This window comes from Astatotilapia calliptera, chromosome 6 (assembly GCF_900246225.1).
Source record: "Astatotilapia calliptera chromosome 6, fAstCal1.2, whole genome shotgun sequence".
In the NCBI taxonomy this organism is placed as follows: domain Eukaryota; kingdom Metazoa; phylum Chordata; class Actinopteri; order Cichliformes; family Cichlidae; genus Astatotilapia; species Astatotilapia calliptera.
In genome coordinates this window covers 3,343,643-3,362,400 of record NC_039307.1, presented here as the reverse complement: position 1 = coordinate 3,362,400, position 18,758 = coordinate 3,343,643, and the positions used below count along the sequence as shown (strand labels likewise).

Here is an 18,758-nt window from a genome sequence, read left to right as displayed (position 1 = left end):
CCCCCCCTTCTCACCGTCTCTTCTCCCCTTTGGTTTTCTTTCTTTCTCTCCCCCTCTTTCTCTCATTCATTCCCCCTGTCCTATTTATTAAAAAAAAAAAAAAAAAAAAAAAAAAAATGACAAAGGATGAACTGAAGCTCTGCCATCACATAATGTCGCATACTGCTGTTTCTGATGTCATTTAAAAAAAAAAAAAAAAAAAAAAAATACTTAAAGGATGTTTCGGCCACTGTGCTTCATCACAAAGTAACTCTGCACGCTTCCACCCACATCCATTCATAGAAGACTGTGAAAAAACAATGATAGCGTTTCATCTTGGTAATGATGATATTATGTTAGCACACATGCTTGCAAGCCTTTTGTGTTTTTATACAGGTCTGAATGCAGTGCAATGGCATGTGTGTGCTCAGACAGCAGTTGGCCGTCTGTAGCTTTCCACTCGCCACTCCCTTCTCTCCCTCATCAGGGGTGAGTTATGTCGTAGGCTTCTGCTGACTCACCCGCAGTTTCACAGGAGCTGAGCTTAGAGTAACTCGGAGCGATGTGAGCAAATCTGCTATGAAACCCGACCAGGATAGTCAGTGTGAGGGAAAACAAACAGAGCACCTGCAGCACGAACACTGACCTTTTTATCTTTGCTTTGTTTGCCTGCCTGCACTTTACAGATCAGTAACCAGGTAATATTACAATTTCCAGTAGATACATGGAGCAAAAACTCAAACTGGAAAGCAAATTAAAAAGATTTGGAAACCAAATGAACAGTCTGAGTTCAACGCACTAAGATTGAAAAGCAGCCTTTACTTACTTACTCCTCTAGTTTACATTAAGTGAAAATAATAGCACTAAAGACACTATGTACCTATATTAAAGTACCTATGCAGTGATTTCTACTCTGTTTGAGCACTCGAGCAATAGTTTCTTCCTGTCAGGACAAAGCTGAAGGAAACTGATTAGCCAAGCAAGAAAGAAGAAATCATAACAATTAGAATTTAAAAAAACAACAACTATTTATCAGTTTGCCTAGCACTTTTAATATAAGGGATAGAAAATACTAAATTAGCATGAGCCTTAGGTCCTAAAGACACTATCAAACTGGGTGTGAAAAGTGAAGCCAATGCACAAAAGACAAGGTAATCCCATCTAATGGGTTGACTTGAAAAAAGTCCTTAAAAACACTTCATTGCTAAAGGTTTTCACTCATCTATCCAAACACAGCTGTATGAAAATCAAGCACTGACAGAAAGGGTCGCTCTCAGGAGCTCGGTGAATTCCCGCATGGTGCTGTGATACTCTTTAAACACTTTCTCTAACGGTGTGTTCACACTGAACACGATAGAGGTGGCCAGAGCGTCAGGTTTACATGTAAAGTCAATGGAAAAGACTTTATGGGTTCAGTCACTCATTTGAGGTCATATTGAAAAAAACATTAGGTCCCATTTGTAAATTTTGATCATTTTAAGTTTCAGAAAAGAAGATTATGACAGCACCGAGCTGCTCCTTCAGTGTCCGGCTGCAGCACCTGCGGTGTGAGACGGACAGATTTCACAGGTCTTTCCTCCCTTCTGCTGTGAAACTCCACAACATGGTCTCTGCAGATGACCACACATGTGCAGACAGACACACATCCAATACACAACGATAACTTTCGCCCCATCTCCCTGATGTGCAATAGTACCAACTGCAATTTCCCAGTTTAGCAGTTTTTTATTCTGTTTGGTATAGTATGTTATTCTGTCATATCTTATTCTATTCTATTGTTTTGTTTGTTTTTTCATTTTTCTTAATTTTTACTGTTCTTAACTTACTTTCTGCTGTGACCAAAACATTTCCCACATGTGGGACTAATAAAGGTTTATCTTATCTTATCCACATTATAGACTTAAAGGCTCATTTCGAGGCTTCATAATGGAACTTCAATAATCAGCAGCTGATGTCACGATAGCTACAGCCTTATGCTATTTATGGTGGAGGTGCAATAACCACATTATCAAGACATACCAGGTAGAATTTACCATGAATTAAGTGCAGACAACTTGGAGATATACTTGTGAGAAATCCAACATGTTCATTCAGGGTGTGAGTTTACAAAGCAGCAAGGCTACCTGCTCCAAGCTGAGCCACCTCCTCCAGCTCTTTCTGGGTCTTGGCTGAAGCTATGGCCTCTGGGAGTTTGAGTGTGAATGGCAGGATATCTCTAAAGAGACAAAAACAAATTAAAATGTGTTAAGAAAGCAGAAGAAGGGATAAACATAGGAGCTGAAGTAGCTGTCGAATTAAAGGTCAGTCGTGAAAGAAACGTGCATGTGTGACAGATTTATGTTTATCCATCGTCCTCGTTTGACATAAAATCCTGGAACAAAAGTGATGACGCCTCAAGTCTGGTTGGCAAAACACGACCCAAACACGGTCATACAGATAAGTGCCTTCATAACACACCCTTGGTTTTCCACTGCACTACATTAACGCCACTTTAATACAGCGCTACAGATACACACACACCCCGTGCTCAGACTTTATAAAGCGAACACGCAGCTGAAGACGATATCTAAAGACAATTTTGTGTCCATTTAATTCTCTGCTTTGTTGTGTCTGCCATTTCTTTCAGCTCAACTATTTCCTGTGTCTGTCTGCGTTGCCCCAGCTGGCACGATATAAAACAAGAAGCGAAAGCCGTGAGCGCTGAGAGCGGACTGCTTACTCGACATTATCCTCATCCATGCTTGAATCATCACAAAGCAACAGCAAAGAAAACCAAACAAAGAAGCTGCCTTAGGTGGGGTATTTACCTGCTGATACAGTAAAAGGCCACGAGCCGGAACAGGTCTGCAAAGCTGATCCCAGATCCATCGAGAGAAAAGGCTGTAGGCAGATGAAATTTACAAAGATCTCATCAGATTTCACACACAGGAAGTTAATGACATGCAGTGCAAGAGTTCACCGAGGGATTTCTCGCCTAATCAGCATTTTTTCAGGCTTGTTTATACTGATGAGATGGTACTTGTGTCAGAAGAATTAAATAAACGAGCCCAACAATTCAGCTCAAAGAAAAAAAAAGGTTCTCAAAGGATAAATTAAAACGATGTGACTGCAACATTTTCAGACGACCTTCGTCAGTTACCCAGGGTTTCTCCTCTTCACTGACTCCAGGTACAAACTGCACATGCCCACTTCTCCGTCGCTTCTGGAAGAACAGGTCAATAATCCAGAAGCGCAACAAGTTTTACAAGTTCTCTTATCTCCTCTGGGTATTTTCCCTCTTTTGAACTGGCAGTTATAACACCAGGTCAGGGTGTCGAGTTCCCTCACTGTCCTCACGCCGCATAACAAATATGAGGATATAAACATGTCATCTTGTGTTCTGATTGCTGAAGGCAAAGAGACTCTTGCATGAATCTGTGGTGAGAAATAATAAAAGTGGACGTGCCAATAACTGACTGGTCTTGGCGTACTTAGAAAGCTGGTGCGTTCGGTTTTTGGTGCAACGTTTTCGTCATAGATGTACATAAAAAATAGATTACATCAGCCACTGCTTTGTGACGTCTCTTTGTGAAACCTTCATCATGAGTGCAGGGCAGATGGGACACATTTATGATGTTAGCAGGCTACATTTGTTCATAAAAGGATACAGATCAACAGTCTTTCCTGAGTTTCAAGTTTTATTGAATACAATATGATATTCATGCTGTAAATTAAGGTGACCGAGTTCAAAGGTACACCTGCTGTGAGCACACTTCTGTCTCACAGTGAGATCTGCATCATGTCTGGCTACACAACGTTAAGGTGGCCGTGGCCAAGAAGCTCGAGGCGTCAAGAATGAGACTATAAAACAGCAGGTGATGTCACGATGACTACCTCAGATCATGAGTTCTGATGAGTTTGATCATTTTCTCATTTATTATTTTTTATTTCTAGTATTTAGATCTCTAGTATCTGAAATTAGACCACGAAATAACTCAACATCTACATAAACTGACAAAATCTGGGACAGTGGATCGTTCCAGGTTTCAAGTTGAGATATCCTCAACAACTGTTGAATGGATGTCATAGACCTAAGAGTTCAAATCTCTCTTAGGTGATTTTCACCTCATTTGAGACTTCTTGGCTCTCTGATACACATTTAGGGAAGTGGCTTTGAGCTTTTAGTTTCCATACAGTCACATACAAAGACAGAAGTTACTCTTCTCATTATGTGCACAGGCAGAGTTTCACAAAGGAAACTTTTCTAAAGTTGTATTTATATATATACATAATTAAAAGCTTTTAAGTTCACTTCAAACACTGTGTACAGGGCTAGCTTGACGAGGCACGCCAACTATAGAGCAGCTAGAAGAAAAAGCAGGCCTAAGGCACAATCCCATCTGTGCTGTCATTTCAGCAGGGAAAATCCACAGCTGGTATGTCGTCACTTCTTGGCAGTGTTGCAGCTCAATGACTAATGCTTACCATACATGCAACTGATTTACTTTAATATCTCAGACGTTAATGTTACAATTAAAAATGACTGTTTAACAGTTCAATAAAGCTTCCACAAAGCATAAGGAAGAACCACAACAAGCAGGCACAACTGCAAAGAGCTTTAGATGAAAGAGGTCAGCGCAGGTATGCTGCACAAGCACAAAGGTGACGAAAATCATGGCTGCTGTGCGTGTTTGCTGAAGATAAGTACTATAATTGCTCTTACTTAAACAGAAGCCTGTGTATGTTATGTGTTTTCACATGGCAAACCCTCAGGACAAAAGTTAAATCTAGACGAAAGGTTCATTTCAGCTGTCATTTGTTTGTAAAACCCACATTTCCAGTATCACCAGTCAAGCCTTATAGGGCTGGCTCTTTCAGCAGTTGTAGTTTGGACACTGTCTACGAGCAAAAACAAGATGAGGTCATGATGAGTTTGGAGATCTAAGCTGAAGCACCGTCAGAGGAAATGTGTTAAAATAGTAAAAATACAATAGAAAATGTTGGATTTGTTTTTAATGTAACAACATTTCGGCTTCATTATCTTAACTGGATGCTCTGCTTATTTCCTAGTCTGCTCCCATCTCACTTCCTGAGCTGCGTTCACCAAAAATCACAGGAAGTTATAGTTTTTGGTTTATTCTGTGTATCCTGTTTGGGTTTACAGCTCCTGCCTGGAATCAGCTGCACAGCTCTTCTGCTTCTGACTGAACTGCCTTAAACTGGACACTGCAAACACAGCAGAAAATAAATAAAGTCAAAGACTCAGTGGTCCTGTTGCTCTATTTTCACCTGTAAAGCAGGACTGTGGTAGGTGGAGGTTTACTCTGGTGCAGGTGTGCAGCGGTCAGTGGAAGAATCCGCGAGTTTCTCTGTGAGTTTCCCATCACGTCGTAGCTACTCAGTGCTTGTTCGGAGGTTTAGGGGTTTTTTTCACTGTAAAAAGAAGTTTTCTTCCCACGCACAGCGGACACTAATGTTTTTGTCACTTTTTATGGAATCAAACTCAAAGTAAGGTCAGTGCTTCCACGCTTTAAACGCTGCACGCTCATACTCTCTCTGCACTCGATATATGATCCACTGTTGATCTGCACACAGCTGTTGTCACAAACGGCGCACTCGCTTACGTCACTGTCATGAGACACTTTCGCAAAAAAAAAACCCCCAAGGTTTTAGTAACGCAGTAACGCAGCGTTCCTACGGGAAAGTAACGGTAATCTAATTACCTTTTTTGCAATAGTAATCCCTTACTTTACTCATTACTTGAAAAAAGTAATCGGATTACAGTAACGTGTTACTGCCCATCTCTGCTCACCAGACAAGTCCAATTAAAAAAAAATAAGTAATCAAAACAAAGAAACAAAACCTGCTTTCACCCAAAATAAGGTTTAAAACAGTCGTCCAGCTTTATGCAACGATATGATTGGCTCCTGAGTCTTCCAAGTGTCTAGCTTTGTTGAAAGCCTCTTTGGGGCAGGGACGGGACAACTGCCAATTTTGTCAAGAATTCTCAAAAATATTTACTCCTGATTGTTTGAGCCGTCTCTCCCTGCTGGGCGCCACTTTAGTGAGCAGTGGGCGAGCGGCCTGGTTCGAGCCCGACCCGCGGGCCATTTCTGTGCATCTTGCTCCTCACTTTCCCATCCGTCTTCACTGCTTCACTAAAGGCAAAAACGATGGTGTAATAATGTCGTTCCGGCAATTTTCTTGATCAGTTACATTTAAAAAGAAAACAAAACTACAATAGTACACAATGTAACATACACATGTGGCAAACCGCCTCAGTCATAATCTGATTCTTGTTTCGGTGTTGGTTTATTTCTGGGCATCATTTGCAGAGGTGGACAGGAAATGGTGTATTTAAGTCTTTGACCCAGAGGACAGCGTGACTGCAGAGGCGGCTGTGGTCGAACGAGATGTATTCTAAGGACCAAAGGAAACTGAAAGCCTCGTTTTAGCCGTCTGACTCATCTCTGCCATCACAGCTTTTTGAAAAGTGCTTTAAGAGAATGCAACTAATGACTCTGACGTCTAGCGAAAAGTACTTTTTAGTTAAAGGTAGTCAAACATGTCACTTACTGTACTGACTCTCTCTGACAGGGAAGTGGCTGATGGGAGTTCCCGATTCCTGATCCTCCTGCAGACGCACGGAGAGGACCTTTCTTTGCAGAGCGACAGACTTCCTCACCAAAAACACCTGCACCGCGAAATTAAATGTTTGGAAAGACATTCAAAGGAGACATATTAACATCTGCATCCCAGGACGCGACCTCCTCACCCCTGGCGGCTGTTTGAGCAGTATGCGATTGGCCTCCTCTTCGCTGACCCCCAGCAGCAGCCACGCCGGGTGGGTTTGAGTCAGCCGGTCCCACACGCTCATCCTCCTCCGCAAGGAGTCGTACCCAGAATCCCTTTCACCCACCAGCCCACCGCAGTGGCGAGCCTGCAGGTACACACCGCTCTCCAGCCTGCCACAGAGAGAAAGACTTAAACACTTTTGCCACCTGCTGGTTGTTTGTATGTTTTTTTATATGTTTCCTCCTAACCAAAAAATAACTTAGAATTAATAAAATAAGTCAATGCCGAAAATAAACATTTTCAGACTGTCCTCCAGACCTCACCATCTAATTACAAATTTATAATAAACTCCAAATGGATAGAATAAGCACATGAAAACAGAAAGATCTGTGTCATAAAGTCTGGAATAAAATACTTGATAGCACATAGAAAACAGGCTCACCCTTGTAGCTCCACAGGATCCTTGTCCACAGCATGAGAGACCTGAACCATCTCCTTCTTCAGCTCTCCGATCTCCAACGCAAATGTGTCAATCAGCTGGAAAGAGACAGAGTGAGAGGCTGTGACTCTGGAGGGAGCGTGAAAAGGAGAAGAGGACGGACGAGATGTAAATGAAACATAAATTATGAAACTTAAAACTGAGCCTGAGCTAGACTGGACTGGAGAAACTGTTACTCATTTTCCGGTGTAGACCTCATTTCCTGTTGGAAGGAAACAGACACAAAGCACAGAGTGAAAAAAAAAAAGAGGGAAAATTTCTCCTAATCCTCCTGCAGATAACAAACTGCTGCCCAAACTGAAAATGCTGTTTCTAATTCAGACAGGAAGCCTTCAAAGAGTCATCTGTGACAGGCAGTGTTGTTTTCAGGTCGGCACAGATAAGGCTTATCACAACTGTCATTCAAATCTAGGTCCGCATTTAGTTTGGAATATTTTAGGATTCGAGCAGTGATGACATGGATGATACGGAGTCTGTTTTACAAACCTGGAAAAAAGAACAAAGAAAACAAAAACCTGCTCGGTTTATGAAATGATTGGAGACATGTAGATTTTGGTGTCCCCAACTGTAATCCCCCCAAAACATTAAAGCAGCCATGGTAACAAGTACCAGCAAAGCTAATTTGAAGCTCCAGTCTAAATGAATGGGCTTGAATGAGAAAGCCATAACTTTAACAACAAGAGAAAAACTCTAAGTTTGCAACTTGGAAGTTATACTTCCACTACAGTTATTACAGTTACATCACTTTGATGGTATTCTCCTGCAGATTATGCTGCCATGTTTTGTAACATGTAATTTTCATGTAATCAAATTACTTAAAGTCAGGATTTGGTTGCTTTGTAAATGTAAAATGTTCAGTTTAATGGAATAAGGTCAAATGAAAGTGACTGAACAAACCTCTCGTTTTAAATATTTCAGCTGTAATGTTACGAGGGTCCAGAGTCACTTCTTTGGGTGTGTGTGGGTTTCTGTGACGTGGTGTCTTAAGTGTGTTTCTGTTCCTTTCCTTAAACTCCTGAAACGAAACTGCGAGAGCTTTTGGCAGAGTCTCTGTGTCGGACTTCCTGCTTTCCTCAAAAAACAAACAAACAAACAAAAAATAAATAAATAAATAAGAACCCAGCGCAGACTGGAGACTTGCTTCTGTGACACCTTTAAAAAAGGTGAGTGGACTCGCAGACATCGCCTCGGGTGGGCGCAGTGAGTGTTTGGTGTTTACTGTACAGGTGAGCAGTGTCTGATCAGCCCTTTTTCATGACACGTGGCTTCAAAGATGGTAACAGTAACAGAATCCTCACCTCCAAGCTTCAAAAATAAAACTTTGGATCATCTGGATCAAATATGATCCATACTGGCTCCAAAAACTCAACAGTGTCAACAAGTCGGCTGAATTTTCAAAAATGTGAATTCTTCCATCTTTTAGTCTTTGAGGTCTGCTCAGATTTCCGGATGTTTATTTATGATCAATATCGAGGAAAACAGCCCAAACTGAATCAATAATGTTTCATTTGCGTACATTTAGATTTCAACTTGTTCCACTGTATTTCACCCATAGTTCATGTACGTTTTTCTCTCCAAGCTCTGACTCACTTTCACAGTAAGCTGGTAAAATCAGAGGAACCAGCAACAAAAACTGTTGCAACTTCCTTTTATTTTAAAGCAAACGTGTGCCCCTTTCACCCCACACATTATCTCTGAGTCGTCTGCATTCAGTTAAAACACACATTCTGGCAAAATTAATTCCTGTATCGGAACAACTGTGTGCAATTTACTCCAAAATGTACTGGAGCTGAAAACTGTTTGGCTGCATAAAAATGTAACTGATTTCATGTTGTCTTTTTTCACTGCAATTTCCACATTCCCTCACTGCACATTTTAGAGAACTCCCAGGGGTTCAGAGCCTCCTCGTCGTATCAGAGCAGATGTTGAAATCTGGATGCTTTTCACTGATTATCTGGGTCAAACAGTGCAAACAGGGCTGCTCCTGAAAGCCTACAGTATTTATCTTTCTGATATTCTACATTAAAATGCAACATTTAGGGAAAATATGCCAGAAGGATGTGTATCATCACAGAAACGGCACATTTGTAAAGATTTTATGAACTAGCGCGCCCATTATACATTATAACCAGCAGGAGGCATCCTTCTCCAAACATTCTTCCCTAAACTGGGCTCCAGGCCAGACCACAGCCACCACAGGACCTTCAACCCCCCCTCACAGGACTAAGTGGAGCCAGCTCTGTAAAAGCCACAGACTCCCACAGCTTTGCATCAGGTCAAAACTCTGTTACACAACACGAGCCGATCCCCAGTGATACTGCAACACCAAACAACTAATATCTCAAACCCAGAGAAGGAGCTCTCAGCCGGAGCCTGGGTGGAGACAGAGGCTGACCAAAGCTGGAGAAACAGCCAAAGATTTCATGCTTCAAAGCATCAATTTTCAATCAAGAAATGTAAGAAATGTAGAAGTAGAAGCTAGAAAATAGCAAAGTGGAAGTTTGAACAGCATGAACCTTTAATTAGCACGGGTAATCCCAGAAAGGAAAACATTTGCTCTCATGTTTCATCCTTCTAAAGAACTAACGAGCGCTCTCCCATGCTGCTGACAAAGATTACACCACTTCAGACCGCATTGTTTACAGTGTTCCTGATGACAGATCCAGTTGAAATTCAAGCCACTAAACCAACTCAGAGACAAAAACAAAGCTGGCAGCTCCCTCTGCCAGAGCGCCAGCGTCACATGGATGAGCGTTAAGTTGTTTCAGGTGTGTAGTGTTACCTGACATCATCAGCTGTAATGTAATGTAATTATCTGAGTTTGTATTAGCCAAAAGATAACATGGGAGGGAGTAAAATACACCATATGTTTGTTGTTGGAAACAGTTTCCAGTTATAATGCACAAAATGTTTTAAGGCTAGTGGGAATCACATAATAAAGTTGGAATTTGTCAGGCTGGTGTTGGACAGTACCAGGTTAAAAGTTTCCCCTTCGTCTTTGTAGTTAAAGCCAGAGTCCAGTCAAGTCGTAGAGCATACGTGAGCGTGGCATCAGTCTGCTTATCCTAATGTCACCTTCTAGCCTTTAAAACGGTTTCCATGTTACAGAATCATACATGAACTTTTTTTCTCTGCAGAGCCTCATATCCTGAGTTTATCCAGTGACGGAAAGAAGGAGAAACATTAGTTATTACATATTGTTGAGACAGGCACTGAATTATATGAATGCGAAAGTAGAAAGTGAGCCAGAAGAGCAGACATGGGAAATTCCTGACCGATAAAACGAAGGTCAGTGAGCACGAGCGCTGCTGAGTGACTGGATCTGGGCAGAGAACTCTAACGATGATACCCACACAGGCCTTATGTCACACTGATGACCTTTAGAGAAAAACCACCCACATCCATAAAAAAGCACTCACTGATTTATACAGAGCTTTATAAACAGGGTTTATTTTCATTCATTATAGTTTATTCTTAACAGCACAGGTATGCAGAGCAAAGGCAGACTGAAGCGCTCAAACACAGCTCCTTCAGCAATGCACGTGTGTGTGTGTGCATGCGTAGACGTAATTGATTCACTGCATGAGCTGCTGTTAAAGCCATGGATGGAGTCAACGGGAAACTATGTGTTTGGTTTTGACACACAGACGCGTACAGAGCGCTTTCACAGGGTTATTAAAGATGGAAAAAGCTGCAAAGGAAATTAAAAGTGTGACTTTGTTTCTGAGTTGCTGGTCTGGTCTAAAGATGTCTCTTTTACTTTCAAAGGGGTTTTACTCATTCCTCTGTACAGGGCACTGATATATCATACAGATAAACTGAGCTGATGCAATCACTTCAGGGCTAGTGGGCATAATACACATAATAAGGATTTGTTACATCACTAACAAATCTTTGTTTTCTTTTTTTAAAAGCCCACATTTTACAAAGCCAGAAATGAGACCATCCTCACTGCCCTCTGGGAGAAACTGCCCAGAACAGAAAAGAGCTTCAAGTGTTATTCTTAGTAGGCTTTCAGGGGTGCAGAATTAAAGTATAAGCACCATAATGCCAGAGAAATGTGCAACGTGTGAAGAAAAAAACAAAATCTAATAATAAAAAGTTTGCACATATAAGGCAGCTTCAGAATCAAACCATAGTGGAGAGATGACCTCGTGCATGTAAAAGATTTTACATGAAAAATCAACTTTTCATTAAAAGACTGTATATAAAAATCTCTTTTACACAACTGACTTGCCAGTAGAGGGCACACACACACACACACACACACACACACACACACACACACACACACACACACACACACACACACACACACACACACACACACAGGTGGTGCTGGGAGCCTGTTGTGGTGGTGCAGAGGAGCATCACTATATCATCAGCATAGAAATGAAGGTTTGCTGCAGTGACATTTGGACCAACATTATAAACAACAGCTGTCTGAGAACACAACCCTGGTTCATGAAGCAAGGTACAAATGAATCCATCTACCTGTACGCACGTGCTCATGTCCCAGTCATACAGGCCTAGAGACTGCTCATTGACAACCACTGGTCACCAGGGAAAAGTGTGGTGCTAGAATAGCATTCCCCAACATTTTGGAACCACGGCACATATTTCACATTAGAGAAATCACACGGCACACCACAAAACTAAAATGTCACAACAAGCATATTGATCATTTTTCTCCGTGCATCAGGTACAGAGGAAACGCTTTCTTCTGACCACTGCCCATGCTTCATCTGGATCGTAACTTTCTCCAGGACCCAGCTCAGACTGACTACCTTTTCTTTTCAAATATTTTTTTGAAAATTTTGCTATTGCTATTATCACTGTGGTCTCAAAGCTCGGCTATTATGTCATTTCTTCTTCCTCTTCTTCTGTTTTACTGGCAGTTGAGAAGCCATTTAATTAGAGCAGGTAGTTTTACTGCCCTCTAGTGGAGGAGAATGTAACTGTGTTGCCTGTTATGCTGATCACTTAGAGTACTAATCAGTACTAATCAGTACTACTCAGGTGGAACCAGATAATCTTCCACGGCACACCTATGTGCCGCAGCACAGTGGTTGGGAAACACTGCGCTAGAAGATCCTGTGGTTTCCAGTAGCTGGAAGCAAGGAAGACGTCCAGTTGTCTGCAAACGCTTGCCTAATATTCTCCAAGCTGTTGTGAAACTGTGAAAGCTGTGGCATGGATCGGCTTCAAAGTAAAAGTAAAACCTTGCCATAGCAGAGATACTCACAAAGGAACATCTTTTACTGTGAAGGTGAATGTTTCTCATGTCAGGTCTTCACTTTTTCAAGCTTTGCCACAGTTTGCAGAGTAAATGTTAGAATCTTCCGTGCAAACGGACGGTTGGGGCAATCTGCTAGCCCCGAAGCAATCATAGGCTGGTTTTTAATGCTGCACCATTTTTGCAACCAATTTCACCCAGCAACAGGCAGTAACCACTCATCACCAGTTGGGAAATACACGTTTTCCCTTAACACCCCATATTTGCCAGGGAGAAGTCGCTTAATAGTATCTAGGCCTGTGTGGCTCAGGCATTAGATGAAGTTAAAGGTCAGCCTCAGAGTTAAATCAGGGTTTTATACCACAAGGTTAGGACAATCCGTTTAACACTGACCAAGGCTCACACACAAAATAAAATGTTTAGGGCACTGAAAGATGAGGAAAGACTGAGGAAATCAGAAGCAGCGAGGAAACAGATTTACTGTCATGTGTTAACTCTCGAGAAATAGATCAGGTCTTTTCATAACACAAGACTACAACAGTACATACAGGCACTGCATGAAAAGGTTTTCACATCTGAGTGACACTTGGAGCAAAAATATGCAACTGATTGCAGAAGAGAAAGAAAACAGAAGAAATTAGGAGAAGATGAAGATGAAAGGGAGAGAGAGGAGTGGACAGAGAGAGGTTTTTATGAGTCCTGTGAGTGTGTTTGTCAGGCTGCCAGGAAGAGCAGCTGGTTTTGTTCATTTCCAGAACTTCTTCGATGCATGGCAGAAAGTGGAGGAAAACTGTCAAACACACTGATCCACTTTGGTATTTCATCAGTCAACAGTCCATATTTCCTGATTATATGAAGGAAAAGTGCTTAGTCAGAATTAATAATGGTGAGAATTTAAAGTTAAGATAAAACCTCAACAGGATAAAGAAATCCCAGAGTGCATAAATCCAAACAGACTCTGATGAGTGCTTTAAAAATACTAATAAAAAAAAAATCATGAAGACATTCATGAGTCTGTCTCAAAAATGGTAAGAAGAAAAAAGATTACTGAACAGGGGTCTATGAAATTATTTGTGATTGTCAATAGATAAATGTGGCCTATCAAAACTTTTTTTAAAGAAACTATATGCAAGATCCCAAGCCTGGAATCTTTCCCAAATCAAACATTCAGATATTCAAGATCATCAGAAACCAGCACCATTGCTGTCGAACAGCAGGGCGCCAGAAAAAACTGAGCTCCTGCTGGATGAAGACAGTGCAGGAGGAGAGAGGGAAGGTGTATTTGGTGGCAAACTTAAATAAAAGGGGGAAATGACAGGTAGAGGGAGAGACCTGGCTGATATATGGTTTGGCAGAGGTGGAATAGTGAGGGGACACTGGGCGAAGGATGCTGAAGATGGAGCTGCCAGGAAAAGAAAAAGACCACAGAGACGGTCCATGGATGTAGTGAAGGAGGACATGAAGGAGGCTGGTGTGACAGAGGAGGTTGCTGGGGTGAGATGGCGGCAGATCATCTGCTGTGGCAACTCGAGAGGAGGAGGAAGAAGAAGAAATGTGATAGCAGTTTAAAACACTCAGAAAAATACTTAATTATCAACAGAATAATTATGTTAGTTATGCTGAGGGGTGTGCATGATAACCAGCTGAACAGCTGCTGCCAGCGGGGAACCTTTTATGACACCAGTTTGTAGCTTAAAGCAAAAATTCTTGTTCACTTTCATGTTTTTATTCTAAACTCTACTGGGGCAGCTTTGCATAACTAAATGTTCAACATAAGCCTTCTTTATCTTCATCTCCTGTCTAAAACGAGCTGCTTTAACTCCTCCTCTTTAAGGCAACTTTCTTCTGATTGGCTGCACCAGAAGGTATGAACAGGTGGGTGGACTTTTTGTTTTCACAGCCAACATCTGTGACTATTTATCTGATATGTGTTTACACACCTCTCTGCATTTAATCATTAGTTATTATTAATCTCTGGCTCTCTTCCACAGCATGTCTCTGTCCTCACTTCCTCCCCCAAACCCAGAACCTGTCACAGCAGATGGCCCCGGCCCTCCCTGAGCCTGGTTCTGCTCTGAGGTTTCTTCTTGTAAAACAGGAGTTTTTCCTCCCCACTGTCGCCAAAGCGCTTGCTCACAGGGAGTTATATGATTGTTGGGTTTTGTCTATTTTCTTTGTATTATTGTAGGGTGTTTACCTTTCGATATAAAGCACTTTGAGGCAACCGTTGTTGTGACTTGGTGATATGTAAACAAAGTTGTATTGAATTGAATGTGTAAATAAGTTTCAAATATGAAACAGACATTCATCGTTTCCTGTCCTGATCCGTCCAATCAACCAGTTACCTCGGTTTTCACATCACCCTTAATCTAAATCATCTCAGCTACAGTTTGTTTGTTCAATTAATCCAAAAGGTAAAAAAAAAATTGTTTAAATAGTTTCATAAAATTCAGCATCTGCCACACAAATGTGATGACTTACTTTTCTGCATGATCTTTGTTCTGCTATGTCTCCACAGAGCTGTCCAGTCCTTACCTTAAAGAAACTGCTGCTCCTGTCTGTGAGACCACAGGAAGGATTTCTGGGTTGCGAGCTGGAGGCCATGTTGTCTTCCTGTCAGCAGGACTCGGTCCTTCTTCCTTTTAGGTCAGCGTCTGCAGAGGCTGGCGCTCTGTGGGACACAAACATGTTTCACTTCAGACACTTGAGCTGTGGTGCACCCAGAGGAAATTCCAATTTCGGCCACAGTCGGGGTTACAGTGATGCTCGTCTGCTGGGAATCTTTGATTGTCACTCTCCTCCCCTCCTCCCCTCCCCCTTTTTTATTTTGGGCTGAACTGCTGTCCTCTGATTACCTGTCTCCACCGTTTCCTCACCGTATCACATTTTCACTCTCTTCATTCCTTCATCCTGTTCTCATGTCCTCATCCCGTCATTCATAATTTATTTTCCATCCCGGACAGCCTCAGTTCCAACACAGCTGCTTTCCTTCCCCACCCATCAAAAATTAACGTCTCCAAATATGAGAAAACGTAAATGTCTGGTGGTTTTTAACTTCCATAAAGTGAAAACAGAAACAGGCCTGCACCTTCACATTTTTAAAATCTCTTTTATGGTCTTTATCTTTGTCTCTTTGTCTCTCGACCTGCCCTTCTCTGCAGCCAGGCTGAAACTATTAAGACTAGCACTTTCCTTTCCTGCAGAGGTTCATAGTCCTGGTGAATCAGGGCGATGCGCCATTTGTCCGTCAGTCTCCACATCCACTTTTATCTCCCTCAGACAGGAAGCCATTAGCCCCACCCCTCACCCCCCCACCCCATCCCTCTAACCCGACCACCACCATCACAGACTGAGGGGGAGGAAATAAAAAACCAGAGACAGTTCACAGGTTCAGGTCAGGAAAGTGACGACCAGCTCATCCACACTTCATGGTGCCTCAACGAACCCACCCTCAGTTCAATGAAATATAATACAGAACATATCCTGGTGCAACAGTTTGAATAAAACTATGAATCTTCATGTATTTGTCTGCAGTACTGCTCTGATTCAATTATATTTTTATCAGGTTTTTAAACACTGATTTATTGTATCATATTTAAATTTGTATTTTTACTGACTTTTATTTAATTTTACTTATTGAGACATTTTATTACACGAGCCTTTAACCATCCAACTGTCCATTTTCTATCACTTATCCAGGGCCGAGGTTCAGACCTCCCTCTCCTCAGCCACTTCCTCCAGTTCAGTCGGAGGAACACAGGGGCGTTCCCAGGCCAGCTCAGAGATACGATCTCTCCGGCGTGTCCCGAGTTTGCCCCAGAGCCTTCTTCTTAGGACATGCTCAGAGCGCCACACGCAGGAGGCATTGCAATCGGATGCCTAACTCAACTCCTTTCATGCAACTTTGGAGGGGGGCGGCATTTGGGATATTTTTAATCATAAAAATGTTTCCTATCATAAATTTGGGAAACTACAAGTTTACAAAAATGGACCCTTTGTGTTTCAAGGACAATAGAAAGAAGCTTTGTTTTTTTATATATTATTCCACCACAGATAACAAACCGGCAGCAGGATGATTTACTGCTGCAAAATATCCTAATGTTACATCTACAACCCAGAATCATCATTGTTGTTATGCAATAATGTTTAAAATTTGGGGGTTTTGACAGATTTTTAAATATTTATGTTTTCTTGTTTTTTAATGACATTTGTCACATTTATTATGCACGGTACATTATGTTGGAACATGTTAAGAAAAGAGTTTTTAGGTAACTTTTCAATGAATTTATGACTCTGCTGTTTATCTACAAGTGATGGAGGCTATTCCCAGCATTTACATCTGTGCAGGATGTCGTGACACTTTAGGGAGGAGCAGTTCAGGTTACAGCACAGGTTATGTTGTAAGGTTTGTGGCTACAGCGCATCTATAGATTTAATGCAGAACTATAAACTCTATTGTTACAATATTGTTACAGAAAATTTCTTCTGTATGAAATATAATGGGGTCATAAATGAGGTCATCTTAGTCACTGAAACTGTTTGGTTACTCGAGGGTTTTCTTTGGCTGCTCTAACCTGGGAATTTCCAAACTACTGGGATAAATATACTAGTGCAATGGCTCAAGTCCAAGTGCTGTGTCAGCAGCACACAGGGCAGCGCCTGTTTCATCACACTGTTTGGACAGGAGACATCTCATCCATCTTTTATATACAGTCTATATTGGAAATCAGATTTGTTTGCTAAGATGAATCAAAAAGTTTACAAGGTGATAAAACAACAGCTTAATACATGTAGCCATGAATTTAAAGATGTTACAGCAGAAAGAAAAGCATTAATCAGTTACATACAGGAAATTGCTCTGCAGGGATTATTTCTGAATCTGGCTTCTGAAGTGACGACGTTCAGATGTTCTCCGTCGTATTTCAGTGATGATGTTTGAATGCTTCAGTCAGACATGCAAAGAAGACCCTGAATCATCTCTAAGTTATGCTGCAACAGGGTTTGGCTGCTGTGGGTTTTATTACAGACAAAACAAGAATAAAATGATTCTAATGACTGAAAGTTAATACTGACTGAGCAATACTTGTTAGTTACAGCCTGAATAACCCACAGTGAAGTCAAACAAATGCTGGTTAAGCTCTAATATAAACTGTGCAGAGACTGCACCCATTTCCTGATGTTCTCTAAACAGAACCGATCGTCTGCTTCAGCCATCGTGGTTTCATTTTGACAAACGAAAGAATGTCAGGAGAAACATACATGACGTGAACTTTACTTTCTTTGTCTTCTTCTGCTGTCGATTTGGTAAAAGGTGTGATAATAGCTGACGTGCCAATGAAATCTGATAAATGTGTTTCCACAACACAAACCTCTGAGCAGCTGATGGATCACAGAGCATGCTGGGTAATGTAGGAAAACAAGATGAGCACCTCTTAACAGCTCCATCAAAAATCACCTTTTTTTTGTGAGAGCTTCCAACCTAAGAAAGAAATTATAAGACAGAGACCTGGCACTGAAACTATGATCCAGATGATTTAAAAAAAAAAAAAAAAAAGCTATTTGAAAACGTCCTTCAGGGAGGAAAATTCAGGAAATTTCTCAAGCAATACAGCAAGTAAAATTATCACCCCCAGACGATCCTCGTTCGAAAACTAACCAGAAGTGAGCCCATAAAATCACCAGAGGTGGCTCGTCTTTCCCCAGACTTCTACAAAACCACGAACCCACAGCTGTAGTTGCCGTAATGTCAGAGATTTGTTTCTAAAGTCTCCTTTTGGAGCACTACGATGAACGTTTTCACTGTTACCATCTCGGTTTCAATTATAGGGCATTAGCCAGTGAGCATACCACGGATAATCCTCTGTTTTGAAGCATACCATGACCAAGATCTACAAAATGGACCGAAATGAGTGACTGAGCCCATTAATGCAGCAGGAAAGTGTTTACAGATGTCAGGGGTTGGAATGCCGTTTTCCCAGGACCGGAAATGTTTTTCAACCACAGCTTTCGCCATCCGATGGCCTTCAGCCAGAACGCAAGTTTATTTCAAATCATTTCACTTTATTTTTTCTGTCCTGGAAGATACAGTGGGGCAAAAAAGTATTTAGTCAGCCACCGATTGTGCAAGTTCCCCCACCTAAAATGATGACAGAGGTCAGTAATTTGCACCAGAGGTACACTTCAACTGTGAGAGACAGAATGTGAAAAAAAAATCCATGAATCCACATGGTAGGATTTGTAAAGAATTTATTGGTAAATCAGGGTGGAAAA

General features: G+C 41.5%; 1 protein-coding gene across 2 annotated transcripts in view; it reads right to left on the bottom strand.

Annotated features, from left to right (window-relative positions):
* Window positions 1-18,758, bottom strand: part of LOC113023571 (ras and Rab interactor 2) — a 40,736-nt gene that overhangs the window by 13,783 nt on the left and 8,195 nt on the right. For both annotated transcript variants that reach the window (XM_026169688.1, XM_026169689.1), the window contains exons 2-7: window positions 15,024-15,159; window positions 7,196-7,290; window positions 6,734-6,923; window positions 6,535-6,652; window positions 2,787-2,859; window positions 2,103-2,194 (exon numbers count right to left, since the gene is read on the bottom strand). In XM_026169688.1, coding sequence (XP_026025473.1) covers window positions 2,103-2,194; window positions 2,787-2,859; window positions 6,535-6,652; window positions 6,734-6,923; window positions 7,196-7,290; window positions 15,024-15,092 — 637 coding nt within the window. In that variant the 5' untranslated portion in view covers window positions 15,093-15,159. The remainder of the gene's footprint in view (window positions 1-2,102; window positions 2,195-2,786; window positions 2,860-6,534; window positions 6,653-6,733; window positions 6,924-7,195; window positions 7,291-15,023; window positions 15,160-18,758) is intronic.